We start from the raw sequence: 13,133 nt of genomic DNA, 5'->3' as shown, positions 1-13,133 counted from the left end.
GTGGGTAACCTGCATCTGAGCACAAAACTGACGGAATTTTTGAGATGTGTAGGCGGGGCCATTGTCAGTTTTTACACATTTTGGCTTTCCCCAAGCACTCCATGCTTCAAGGCAGTGCTGAATGACATGTGTTGTTTTTTCTCCTGTAAGTGGGGTGGCATGTAGAATGCCAGAACATGTGTCTATAGATACATGCACATACTGAAATTTTCCAAAAGTAGAATTATGAGTAACATCCATTTGCCAGATTTGCAATGGCTGTATTCCTCTTGGGTTGACCCCGATGTGAGGAACTGGGAGGAACTGGCAGCACTGTTGGCATTGGGTGACTATATCACGTGCCTCTTTTCTAGTTATAGAGAAGAGGCGGCGTAAAGTTTCTGAGGTGACATGGAAATTGCCATGAAAGGCTTTAGCGGCCTCTAAAGGAGAGGCCAGGGCCACAGCTATCATTTTTGTGGCTTTGTCAGCCAAATCATTCTGTGAACTCATTGGGCCAGGGAGTCCAGAATGGGCCCGTATATGAGTAATGTATATAGGGAATCTTCTATTTAATAGGATAATTTGGATTTTTCGGAAAACATCTGCCACCTTACTAGTGGTTTTAATTATACCGGCGGTTTCAAGAATACTAACAGCACTAGCTCGGCCTCCTCCTCTGAGTCTAAGGTTTTATTTTCAGAGCTTTCAGAACTGTCGAGGTTCAGCACTTCTAGCTCTTTCACAGGGTATAGGCTGGCTCCCCCTCCTGGTTTATGTGTAGAGGAGGAAGTGCTGGAATCTGAAAATTTCAACGCTCCCTTGTCTTTGGACTTACCGGGAGGGCACCTTTTCTTTCTTTGGACGTCTTTTTTCTTGCGCGCGCCCAACCTCTCACTACGTTCGGTTTCTGACAGACTTTCCCGGACTACCTCGAGAGTGGCCTGTCCTTCTACTACTGCTGCCTTACACGTTTCATCCTTTAAACAATTCTTAACCAGCTTCCATATAGCTTTGGTCCCTAGGCGCAGATCATCTTCCGCCAATTTTCTGTCAAGGTCTTTTCCAAGTTTGTTCCATGAGGCAATCGTAAACGAGCCTGAACAGGCAAACCAAGGCGCCACCCTCTCCACCTCCTTCACAAAGTTTTTAAGTGTTCCTCCTCCAATTTTGATGTTCCTCTGCTTTAACACTGTTTCCAAGGCCGTGACCACAGACTGTGAGGATCCCATGATGGGCCAGGAACGCCGGCGGCTTATCTACGTCCGTCTGACAAGGCGTGAGGTGAAAGGGTAGAGACGGACACGCTGCTCTCTTATGTACGGGAGTCTTACACGCGCCTCCCCGGATGGTGCCGCTTATCTACGTCGGCCTTATCGCGTCCTTGTTCCTCAACAGTCAAAATCGAAGGTAAAAGGGAGCTGAGCGAAGCTCACTTATATACGAGAGACTGAGACGCGCCTTCAGCTGCTGTGATCGTCCTTTTAACAGCGAAAACGGTGAAAACAGAACATAAAGAATAGTGTGGCTCCCAGGACAAATACTATAGCCTCAACAAATCCTTCCCAAGGCGGTGACAACCCCAGACCAAAGTCCAAGAGAGGGCTGCCTCTCCGAACGTATCTACCTGCAGTTCTGAATCCTCCTTGTCGCCAAGGGATCTCCGAAGGTGCTGACGATGGCGAGGTCTTTCCCGGGTTTTTGGCACCAGATGTCCCGCGCTTCGTCTCGCCAGCAGGAACGACGCGGCACACACAGGATCCTACTGCAGAAAAGCTTTAATGCGTCTTGAGAGGGAGAGCATAAGCTTACAATGCGGAGACGGAGAGTGAGGAATAACCGTCCCTTATATAGGAAACTATCCTCGCCTAGGACGTGTCACTCTCTGACTGGTCGCTGCCAATTATGCCAGATGACGTACCAAAACGTACGTGTCCCTTTGAGTAGGGACGTTACCAGGCGCCTGCGTATTGCCCTTTTTACTAGGTGCGTTCTGCGGGATGCCGGTGCCATCTTGTAATGGAGTTTGTGAGGACAGCTCCTCACATATGTGAGGACAGCTCCTCGGACAGCTCCTCACATCTCTGTGAGGACAGCTCCTCGGACAGCTCCTCAAAAACCACCATCCTAAGAGTACACACAGACAGATCCATGATTCTAGCTGCATATGTGGCAGAGGATGGCCTTGTTCGGCATCACTGGGAGGAGAATTCCTTGGTCCTGCCAAGGATGGACCCCCAAAGTGTAGGGGAATGTCAGGGGGAGCCAGAGGGGGGTGTTTGGGGAGGGGGAACACTGTCATAGAAGAAGAGAAGAGGAATGGGTTAGGGGACTTAGGGCCAGGAAACCAGGCAAGGGGATAACATTTGAAATGTAAATAAAAATTATCCAATTAAGAAAAACTTCTAAATACATTAAAAAAATCTAATTACAGGAACCTGTTAGCGAAAAAGAGTCCTGTGAATTAGTCATCCACTGGTTTTCTTACTAAATGGAAAATTCTCAGATGAAGATTTTTGTTATGTATTAACCAAGATTTGTAGGGCACCCACCTGTGGTGAACAACGGTACTGTGTATGTGCGGGTTTTGCACCTGGTGCCAGTTGGCCGGACATTAATATGCTAATGAGGGATTCATGTTCCGACAATCCCTGAAGGACAATTAGCATAGCCTCAGCCTGCTGTGTATATAAGGCGAGCGCTTTTGCTGCTCGAGGTCCCCATATCAGCAATGAGGGTGGTCCTGCAATAAAGGTTGTTGAGAAGAATCCGACCGTGTTGTGTCTTCCTTGCTGGCCAAGGTGGGCGCGACAACTGGTGACCCATACGGATACCTGAGGACATCCTCATGGATTCAGAACTCCTCAATCTCAGGACGGCGACGTCGGTAAGTTCTCGGATTGAGACAATAAAGTTCCCGGTTTTGGGACGAGTCGCACAGTTTCTGCCGCCGCTGCCATTGCTGCAGCCATATCCCTTACCTCTGTAGTATAGACTGCGGCAGCTGTAAGTAATTTATCCACAGCTGTAAGTAATCTATTCGCAGGTGTCGCAGAAGCTTTAGATATTCAGGGTAATATTAATAATCAGTTGAAAGTGGGAATTTTGCTGCTGTATCAAAGGGCGATTTGCTCCAGGAACAAGCAGATATTATGATGGGTATGACTTTGAGTTTTATGGTTATATTATTACTCTGGGAGAGAGTGCAAGATACAAGGTTTTCTGGTTTCAGACTAAGGAACACAGTATTTTGGGAGAAAGATTTTTTTTTCTTCATTGTATGTGTTTATTAATACCAGTAAAAACAGATTATCACACATCTTCCATAAAATGATTGTGATAGAAATGTCACTTAGTGTATACGATGAGGCACCACCTGCAGCAGACATCTTGGGGTATTACATCATTCTAAGTGCAGTACAGGGCGGCTGAGTTCAAGTCCAACTTGACTGATGTGGGGTCCCATAAAAGCTCATTCTCAGTTAAGGATGCAGAAGGAGATGAACTTTTGTTAAACCCAAGTGCTGAAGACGCTGTTGCAGAAGCCCGATTTCGCTTCTTCAGTGGTTTGCAAGCATCAGACAAATTTTTCGTTGCTGCCTGGCTCTTGAGTGAGGAGGCTGCCTCTATAGCCTTGTACGAGCTCGTTCTGGCCGTTTTGTCGGTGATTGTCTCTCTCTTCCGAAGACTGTGCTTATCTGTCCTAAGTCTTTTCCTGGGTGCGTCTTCTACATCCACATCCTCAGGAGGGTCATCTGTCCTTTTTGTGTGGGTCCTTTTTTTCCCACTGGTATTTCCAGAGTCTTCTTCAGACTGGGCAGAGATCATTAGGGAAAACTTTGTATTATATCGTGCTTTCTGCTTTTCATTGAGCATGCTCCATTGGGACCCAAGCAATTCTTCAATCTCCTCCTCTGAGGCATCTGGGTGTTCAGCTACAACCTCATCCCTGTGTTTTTGACAAAAGACTAAGAACTGAGCTGCTGAGTCTCCCTTTCTGCTCCGTGAGGCAGATCCTGTGGACCTTTTCCTCCCGGCAGGAGAACCTACGCCTCTCTTAGGTTCAGCATCCGCCATCTTTGGAGGTGTACTCTTTTCTGTGCCGGGGTCTCCTTCCTGGTTCTCAGCAGAACTAGACCTTTTGGCTCTTCGCCTTCTCTTTACGGGAATGTCCTCTTCTCTCATAGTCCCAGGGTCTACAGCAGCTTCTTCATTGGCCACTGAAGAGTCCACCATTTCTCCCAAAGGTTCTGTAGCAATGCCAGCCTCCTTAGCCACTTGAGGGTTGAGGCGCAGTTGGTCCCCCACATAAAGGAAAGTAAACTTGGCTTTCCGCTCCTCTACTGACATGCTAGCAGCTTCCTCAGCCTGGACAATGCCCATTTCCCACTGGGCTCTCAATCTCCCTGAAATAGGTTTCAACAACTTGATTTTGGGAGAAAGATTTTTGTCTTTGTGTTTTTAAAAGGTGTGATTAGGCTCTGGAAACCTCACAGAGTCATACTGGTCAGATTTGATAGAGGTAGATCGCCTGAAAAATTTATTCAGGAGAATTAAACAAAAAGATATCTCGATTCTAAACTTTTGTCTTGAGAATTGTACAGAGTGTGCCTACTTGGATTCCTGGTCTCAAGGACTTTCAGCTGGGACCAGTCAGGACACATTAGCTACAGCATTTGTTTCATTTTTCCTACCCCCTACCCCCTACCCCCAAGGACATCTCAACGCCCATGTACAGCTTGATGGAGTTAATGTAATTGGGTTGTGAGTGGAAATATTCAGGACTGTGTTTCACTTCCATACCATTTGTGAATGTCAGTCATGCTGCTCAGTTATCCCGTAATATATCTCAGTATCTTACAGAATTTTGTCTCAACATGTTGATGGACTAGTCCAGGAATTGAGACAATCCATCGTCCATATCAACTCCACTCAAGTGGACGGTCACCATGGAAGTGGTGGGAAAGGGGAAATCCTACCTCTCTGCTGACTCCTATTGGAATCTGGGTCCCTTGGGTGGGACACCATCTAGTTTTTCCCTTCTATGTCTATTGTCTGTCCTTGGTGCACCAAGCTGTCCATGTCTGTCAGTTTATGTCTGTGGTTTTTGTTTCTCGTTGCTTAAATGTTTTATGTTTCATGTTCAAAAGAGAAAATGGTAAAAACTTTATCTGCTGGTCATTCACACCTTGATTTGATTTTAACTCGTTTCAAAAAAGGAACAAATGAATAAAAAACAGTTTCAATCGGCCCTTGGAGCCTTGCACCTGTAGTAGGAGCCTAGGTCAGCTGGAGAAGCTGCCTGGGGATGAGCATCTGCATGAGCTGATTATTAGATTTAGCAGGTGACATTAAAATCACAGATAGAAAAGTCATAATGGTGTTTGGTCTAAATATTGAAGATATGTGTAGCCACTTCAATTTTGTTTCTGATTGGTTTTAAAAGTTATTGGATATTGTTCAAAACAAATGTAATATTGGTAACAGAAAGTTGACATAAAACTGGTAAATTTGGACTTCCTGTGTTTACCGGAAGTCCCACACCGGCGGATCCCGGACCGCAGCAGCTCTCTGCTCCCAAACCCCGTGGGAGAGAGACCTCACCGCCTGATCAAGTGGGCACTCCTGAGGCTGCAGAGCGGAGGAGACCACCAACACTGCCCACCCCTGCCCACATCCCTGGCCCAAGAGGCAACTGTATAAGGCCTCTGGGTTCCCGTAGGGGAGGGCCCGGGAGCGGCAGGACCCCTGCACCTGAGACACTGCCGGAACCTGAAGGAAACAGACCGGATAAACAGTTCTCTGCACCCAAATCCCGTGGGAGGGAGAGCTGAAACTTCAGAGAGGCGGACACGCCTGGGAAACCAGAAGAGACTGCACTCTGTGCACATCCAGGCGCCAGAGGAAAACACCAAACGCCATCTGGAACCCTGGTGCACGGAGGCTCCTGGAAAGAGCGGCGCAGATCTTCCCGGTTGCTGCCACAGCGGAGAGGACTTAGGCAGTACCCCACGAGCAAACTTGAGCCTTGGAACCACAGGTAGGACCAACTTTTCCCCTGCAAGAAACCTGCCTGGTGAACTCAAGACACAGGCCCACAGGAACAGCTGAAGACCTGTAGAGAGGAAAAACTACACGCCCGAAAGCAGAACACTCTGTCCCCATAACTGGCTGAAAGAAAACAGGAAAACAGGTCTACAGCACTCCTGACACACAGGTTATAGGACAGTCTAGCCACTGTCAGAAATAGCAGAACAAAGTAACACTAGAGATAATCTGATGGCGAGAGGCAAGCGCAGGAACCCAAGCAACAGAAACCAAGACTACATGGCATCATCGGAGCCCAATTCTCCCACCAAAGCAAACACGGAATATCCAAACACACCAGAAAAGCAAGACCTAGTTTCAAAATCATATTTGATCATGATGCTGGAGGACTTCAAGAAAGACATAAAGAACTCCCTTAGAGAACAAGTAGAAGCCTACAGAGAGGAATCGCAAAAATCCCTGAAAGAATTCCAGGAAAACACAATCAAACAGTTGAAGGAATTAAAAATGGAAATAGAAGCAATCAAGAAAGAACACATGGAAACAACCCTGGACATAGAAAATCAAAAGAAAAGACAAGGAGCTGTAGATACAAGCTTCACCAACAGAATTCAAGAGATGGAAGAGAGAATCTCGGGAGCAGAAGATTCCATAGAAATCATTGACTCAACTGTCAAAGATAATGTAAAGCAGAAAAAGCTACTGGTCCAAAACATACAGGAAATCCAGGACTCAATGAGAAGATCAAACCTAAGGATAATAGGTATAGAAGAGAGTGAAGACTCCCAGCTCAAAGGACCAGTAAATATCTTCAAAAAAATCATAGAAGAAAACTTCCCTAACCTAAAAAAAGAGATACCCATAGGCATACAAGAAGCCTACAGAACTCCAAATAGATTGGACCAGAAAAGAAACACCTCCCGTCACATAATTGTCAAAACACCAAACGCACAAAATAAAGAAAGAATATTAAAAGCAGTAAGGGAAAAAGGTCAAGTAACATATAAAGGCAGACCTATCAGAATCACACCAGACTTTTCGCCAGAAACTATGAAGGCCAGAAGATCCTGGACAGATGTCATACAGACCCTAAGAGAACACAAATGCCAGCCCAGGTTACTGTATCCTGCAAAACTCTCAATTAACATAGATGGAGAAACCAAGATATTCCATGACAAAACCAAATTTACACAATATCTTTCTACAAGTCCAGCACTACAAAGGATAATAAAGGGTAAAGCCCAACATAAGGAGGCAAGCTATACCCTAGAAGCAAGAAACTAATCATCTTGGCAGCAAAACAAAGAGAATGAAAGCACACAAACATAACCTCACTTCCAAATATGAATATAACGGGAAGCAATAATCACTATTCCTTAATATCTCTCAATATCAATGGCCTCAACTCACCAATAAAAAGACATAGATTAACAAACTGGATACGCAACGAGGACCCTGCATTCTGCTGCCTACAGGAAACACACCTCAGAGACAAAGACAGACATTACCTCAGAGTGAAAGGCTGGAAAACAATTTTCCAAGCAAATGGTCAGAAGAAGCAAGCTGGAGTAGCCATTCTAATATCAAATAAAATCAATTTCCAACTAAAAGTCATCAAAAAAGATAAGGAAGGACACTTCATATTCATCAAAGGAAAAATCCACCAAGATGAACTCTCAATCCTAAATATCTATGCCCCAAATACAAGGGCACCTACATATGTAAAAGAAACCTTACTAAAGCTCAAAACACACATTGCACCTCACACAATAATAGTGGGAGATTTCAACACCCCACTCTCATCAATGGACAGATCATGGAAACAGAAATTAAACAGAGATGTAGACAGACTAAGAGAAGTCATGAGCCAAATGGACTTAACGGATATTTATAGAACATTCTATCCTAAAGCAAAAGGATATACCTTCTTCTCAGCTCCTCATGGTACTTTCTCCAAAATTGACCATATAATTGGTCAAAAAACGGGCCTCAACAGGTACAGAAAGATAGAAATAATCCCATGCGTGCTATCGGACCACCACGGCCTAAAACTGGTCTTCAATAACAATAAGGGAAGAATGCCCACATATACGTGGAAATTGAACAATGCTCTACTCAATGATAACCTGGTCAAGGAAGAAATAAAGAAAGAAATTAAAAACTTTTTAGAATTTAATGAAAATGAAGGTACAACATACCCAAACTTATGGGACACAATGAAAGCTGTGCTAAGAGGAAAACTCATAGCGCTGAGTGCCTGCAGAAAGAAACAGGAAAGAGCATATGTCAGCAGCTTGACAGCACACCTAAAAGCTCTAGAACAAAAAGAAGCAAATACACCCAGGAGGAGTAGAAGGCAGGAAATAATCAAACTCAGAGCTGAAATCAACCAAGTAGAAACAAAAAGGACCATAGAAAGAATCAACAGAACCAAAAGTTGGTTCTTTGAGAAAATCAACAAGATAGATAAACCCAAATCACAAGATAGATAAACCCTTAGCCAGACTAACGAGAGGACACAGAGAGTGCGTCCAAATTAACAAAATCAGAAATGAAAAGGGAGACATAACTACAGATTCAGAGGAAATTCAAAAAATCATCAGATCTTACTATAAAAACCTATATTCAACAAAACTTGAAAATCTTCAGGAAATGGACAATTTCCTAGACAGATACCAGGTATCGAAGTTAAATCAGGAACAGATAAACCAGTTAAACAACCCCATAACTCCTAAGGAAATAGAAGCAGTCATTAAAGGTCTCCCAACCAAAAAGAGCCCAGGTCCAGACGGGTTTAGTGCAGAATTCTATCAAACCTTCATAGAAGACCTTATACCAATATTATCCAAACTATTCCACAAAATTGAAACAGATGGAGCCCTACCGAATTCCTTCTATGAAGCCACAATTACTCTTATACCTAAACCACACAAAGACCCAACAAAGAAAGAGAACTTCAGACCAATTTCCCTTATGAATATCGACGCAAAAATACTCAATAAAATTCTGGCAAACCGAATTCAAGAGCACATCAAAACAATCATCCACCATGATCAAGTAGGCTTCATCCCAGGCATGCAGGGATGGTTTAATATACGGAAAACCATCAACGTGATCCATCATATAAACAAACTGAAAGAACAGAACCACATGATCATTTCATTAGATGCTGAGAAAGCATTTGACAAAATTCAACACCCCTTCATGATAAAAGTCCTGGAAAGAATAGGTATTCAAGGCCCATACCTAAACATAGTAAAAGCCATATACAGCAAACCAGTTGCTAACATTAAACTAAATGGAGAGAAACTTGAAGCAATCCCACTAAAATCAGGGACTAGACAAGGCTGCCCACTCTCTCCCTACTTATTCAATATAGTTCTTGAAGTTCTAGCCAGAGCAATCAGACAACAAAAGGAGATCAAGGGGATACAGTTTGGAAAAGAAGAGGTCAAAATATCACTATTTGCAGATGACATGATAGTATATTTAAGTGATCCCAAAAGTTCCACCAGAGAACTACTAAAGCTGATAAACAACTTCAGCAAAGTGGCTGGGTATAAAATTAACTCAAATAAATCAGTTGCCTTCCTCTATACAGAAGAGAAACAAGCCGAGAAAGAAATTAGGGAAACGACACCCTTCATAATAGACCCAAATAATATAAAGTACCTCAGTGTGACTTTAACCAAGCAAGTAAAAGATCTGTACAATAAGAACTTCAAGACACTGAGGAAAGAAATTGAAGAAGACCTCAGAAGATGGAAAGATCTCCCATGCTCATGGATTGGCAGGATTAATATAGTAAAAAGGCCATTTTACCAAAAGCAATCTACAGATTCAATGCAATCCCCATCAAAATACCAATCCAATTCTTCAAAGAGTTAGACAGAACAATTTGCAAATTCATCTGGAATAACAAAAAACCCAGGATAGCTAAAGCTATCCTCAACAATAAGAGGACTTCAGGGGGAATCACTATCCCTGAACTCAAGCAGTATTACAGAGCAATAGTGATAAAAACTGCATGGTATTGGTACAGAGACAGACAGATAGACCAATGGAATAGAATTGAAGACCCAGAAATGAACCCACACACCTATGGTCACTTGATTTTTGACAAAGGAGCCAAAACCATCCAATGGAAAAAAGATAGCATTTTCAGCAAATGGTGCTGGTTCAACTGGAGGGCAACATGTAGAAGAATGCAGATCGATCCATGCTTATCACCCTGTACAAAGCTTAAGTCCAAGTGGATCAAGGACCTCCACATCAAAGCAGACACACTCAAACTAATAGAAGAAAAACTAGGGAAGCATCTGGAACACATGGGCACTGGAAAAAATTTCCTGAACAAAACACCAATGGCTTATGCTCTAAGATCAAGAATCGACAAATGGGATCTCATAAAACTGCAAAGCTTCTGTAAGGCAAAGGACACTGTGGTTAGGACAAAACGACAACCAACAGATTGGGAAAAGATCTTTACCAATCCTATAACAGATAGAGGTCTTATATCCAAAATATACAAAGAACTCAAGAAGTTAGACCGCAGGGAAACAAATAACTCTATTAAAAAATGGGGTTCAGAGCTGAACAAAGAATTCACAGCTGAGGAATGCCGAATGGCTGAGAAACACCTAAAGAAATGTTCAACATCTTTAGTCATAAGGGAAATGCAAATCAAAACAACCCTGAGATTTCACCTCACACCAGTGAGAATGGCTAAGATCAAAAACTCAGGTGACAGCAGATGCTGGCGAGGATGTGGAGAAAGAGGAACACTCCTCCATTGTTGGTGGGATTGCAGACTGGTAAAACCATTCTGGAAATCAGTCTGGAGGTTCCTCAGAAAATTGGACATTGAACTGCCTGAGGATCCAGCCATACCTCTCTTGGGCATATACCCAAAAGATGCTTCAACATATAAAAGAGACACGTGCTCCACTATGTTCATCGCAGCCTTATTTATAATAGCCAGAAACTGGAAAGAACCCAGATGCCCTTCAACAGAGGAATGGATACAGAAAATGTGGTACATCTACACAATGGAATATTACTCAGCTATCAAAAACAACGAGTGTATGAAATTCGTAGGCAAATGGTTGGAACTGGAAAATATCATCCTGAGTGAGGTAACCCACTCACAGAAAGACATACATGGTATGCACTCATTGATAAGTGGCTATTAGCCCAAATGCTTGAATTACCCTAGATCCCTAGAACAAAGGAAACTCAAGACGGATGATCAAAATGTGAATGCTTCACTCCTTCTTTAAATGAGGAAAAAGAATACCCTTGGCAGGGAAGGGAGAGGCAAAGATTAAAACAGAGACTGAAGGAACACCCATTCAGAGCCTGCCCCACAGGTGGCCCATACATATACAGCCACCCAATTAGACAAGATGGATGAAGCAAAGAAGTGCAGACCGACAGGAGCCGGATGTAGATCGCTCCTGAGAGACACAGCCAGAAAACAGCAAATACAGAGGCGAATGCCAGCAGCAAACCACTGAACTGAGAATAGGTCCCCCGTTGAAGAAATCAGAGAAAGAACTGGAAGAGCTTGAAGGTGCTCGAGACCCCAAAAGTACAACAATGTCAAGCAACCAGAGCTTCCAGGGACTAAGCCACTACCTAAAGACTATACATGGACTGACCCTGGACTCTGTCCCCATAGGTAGCAATGAATATCCTAGTAAGAGCACCAGTGGAAGGGGAAGCCCTGGGTCCTGCTAAGACTGAACCCCCAGTGAACTAGACTATGCGGGGAGGGTGGCAATGGGGGGAGGTTTGGGAGGGGAACACCCACAAGGAAGGGGAGGGGGGAGGGTGATGTCTGTCCGGAAACCGGGAAAGGGAATAACACTTGAAATGTATATAAGAAATACTCAAGATAATAAAAAAAATAAAATAAAATAAAAAAAAAAATAAATACAAAAAAAAACTGGTAAATTTGGATGGAGTCATTTTAGACAACATGTTGCATGAGCCAATCTGGGGAAACAGGTCTAAATTGGGATTATGAGGCTGATCTCGAGGAAGAGGCTGCTCAGTGTAAGAGGGAGAGATATGATCCAGACTGGTCACACGCTAGTGCCATGTGGTAACGAGACAGACAATTAGGGAAGAAAGCGGTTTTACCAACAGCACCTCTGTATTACCTTCAATATAAGAGCATGGCGAGGCCTACAAAAGCTACTTCCTTTTGCTCAGAAGTGTGGAAAGAGATGGGATTAAGTTTTCCAGTATTTCTGGATGCTAACGGGCATCGATATCATGAACCCATTGACTTTAAGACTATAAAACAATTGACAGAATCAGTCAGAACCTACGGGGTCAGTGCAGCTTTGTTGTGGCTCAAGTTGAGGCTATTGCTAGGTATTGTCTCACCCCTGGAGATTGGGGGAGTCTGGCTAAAGCCTGCCTCTCCTCAGGTCAATATTTAGATTAGACATCTTATCTTTTTGAATATGCTAATACTCAGGCCGCCATTAATTTGGCCTCAGGAATAGACCCTCAGAGACATTGGGAGGCTGACATGCTATTGGGTCTAGGGAGATTCACTTTGGACCAGACTGGTTATCCAGAAGAAGTCTATAGCCAAATTAATGAAATAGCCATTAAGGCATGGAAAGCAATGCCTAATAAGGGCACAGTCTCCGGGAACCTTACCAAGGTTCTGCAAGGGCCCACAGAGCCGTTTTCAGACTTTGTGGCCCACATGGCAGAGGCTGCTACCAAGATCTTCAGAGACCCTGATACGGCCATGCCTCTCATTAAGCAGCTAGTGTATGAGCAATGTACAAAAGAATGTAGGACTGCTATAACACCATACAAACATAAAGGTTTAAAATTTGGATGAAAGTCTGCAGGGAACTGGGAGGACCATTGACTAATGCTGGCCTAGCAGCAGCTGTGGTGCAATTAAGGAAAACCGCTACCACGGATACCTGTTTAAGAGCTATTAATTCTCAGATGCAAACAATGGGTCACATACAGAGAGGTTTGCCATTACTCTCCAGCATCCCTGCTGATTGGCCTATTATTATTATTGATATTAAAGATTGTTTTTTTTCATCCCTCTTGCCCTACAAGATAGCGTG

The 13,133-nt window shown here is 43.6% G+C and overlaps 1 protein-coding gene across 1 annotated transcript; it reads right to left on the bottom strand.

Moving 5' to 3' along the window:
* Positions 1 to 2,557: 2,557 nt before the first annotated feature.
* Positions 2,558 to 12,798, bottom strand: Nsd2l1 (nuclear receptor binding SET domain protein 2 like 1). Its single transcript, XM_039097334.2, has 2 exons — positions 12,698 to 12,798; positions 2,558 to 4,435 (listed from the first exon to the last, which is right to left on the bottom strand). Exons 1-2 carry the CDS (start codon positions 12,796 to 12,798, stop codon positions 3,388 to 3,390), a joined length of 1,149 nt encoding a protein of 382 aa, XP_038953262.1. The 3' UTR covers positions 2,558 to 3,387.
* Between the last annotated feature and the right edge of the window lie 335 nt (positions 12,799 to 13,133).

This window comes from Rattus norvegicus, chromosome 1 (genome assembly GCF_036323735.1).
Source record: "Rattus norvegicus strain BN/NHsdMcwi chromosome 1, GRCr8, whole genome shotgun sequence".
In the NCBI taxonomy this organism is placed as follows: domain Eukaryota; kingdom Metazoa; phylum Chordata; class Mammalia; order Rodentia; family Muridae; genus Rattus; species Rattus norvegicus.
The sequence above is the reverse complement of the archived record's forward strand: the minus strand, read 5'-3'. Positions and strand labels throughout refer to the sequence as shown.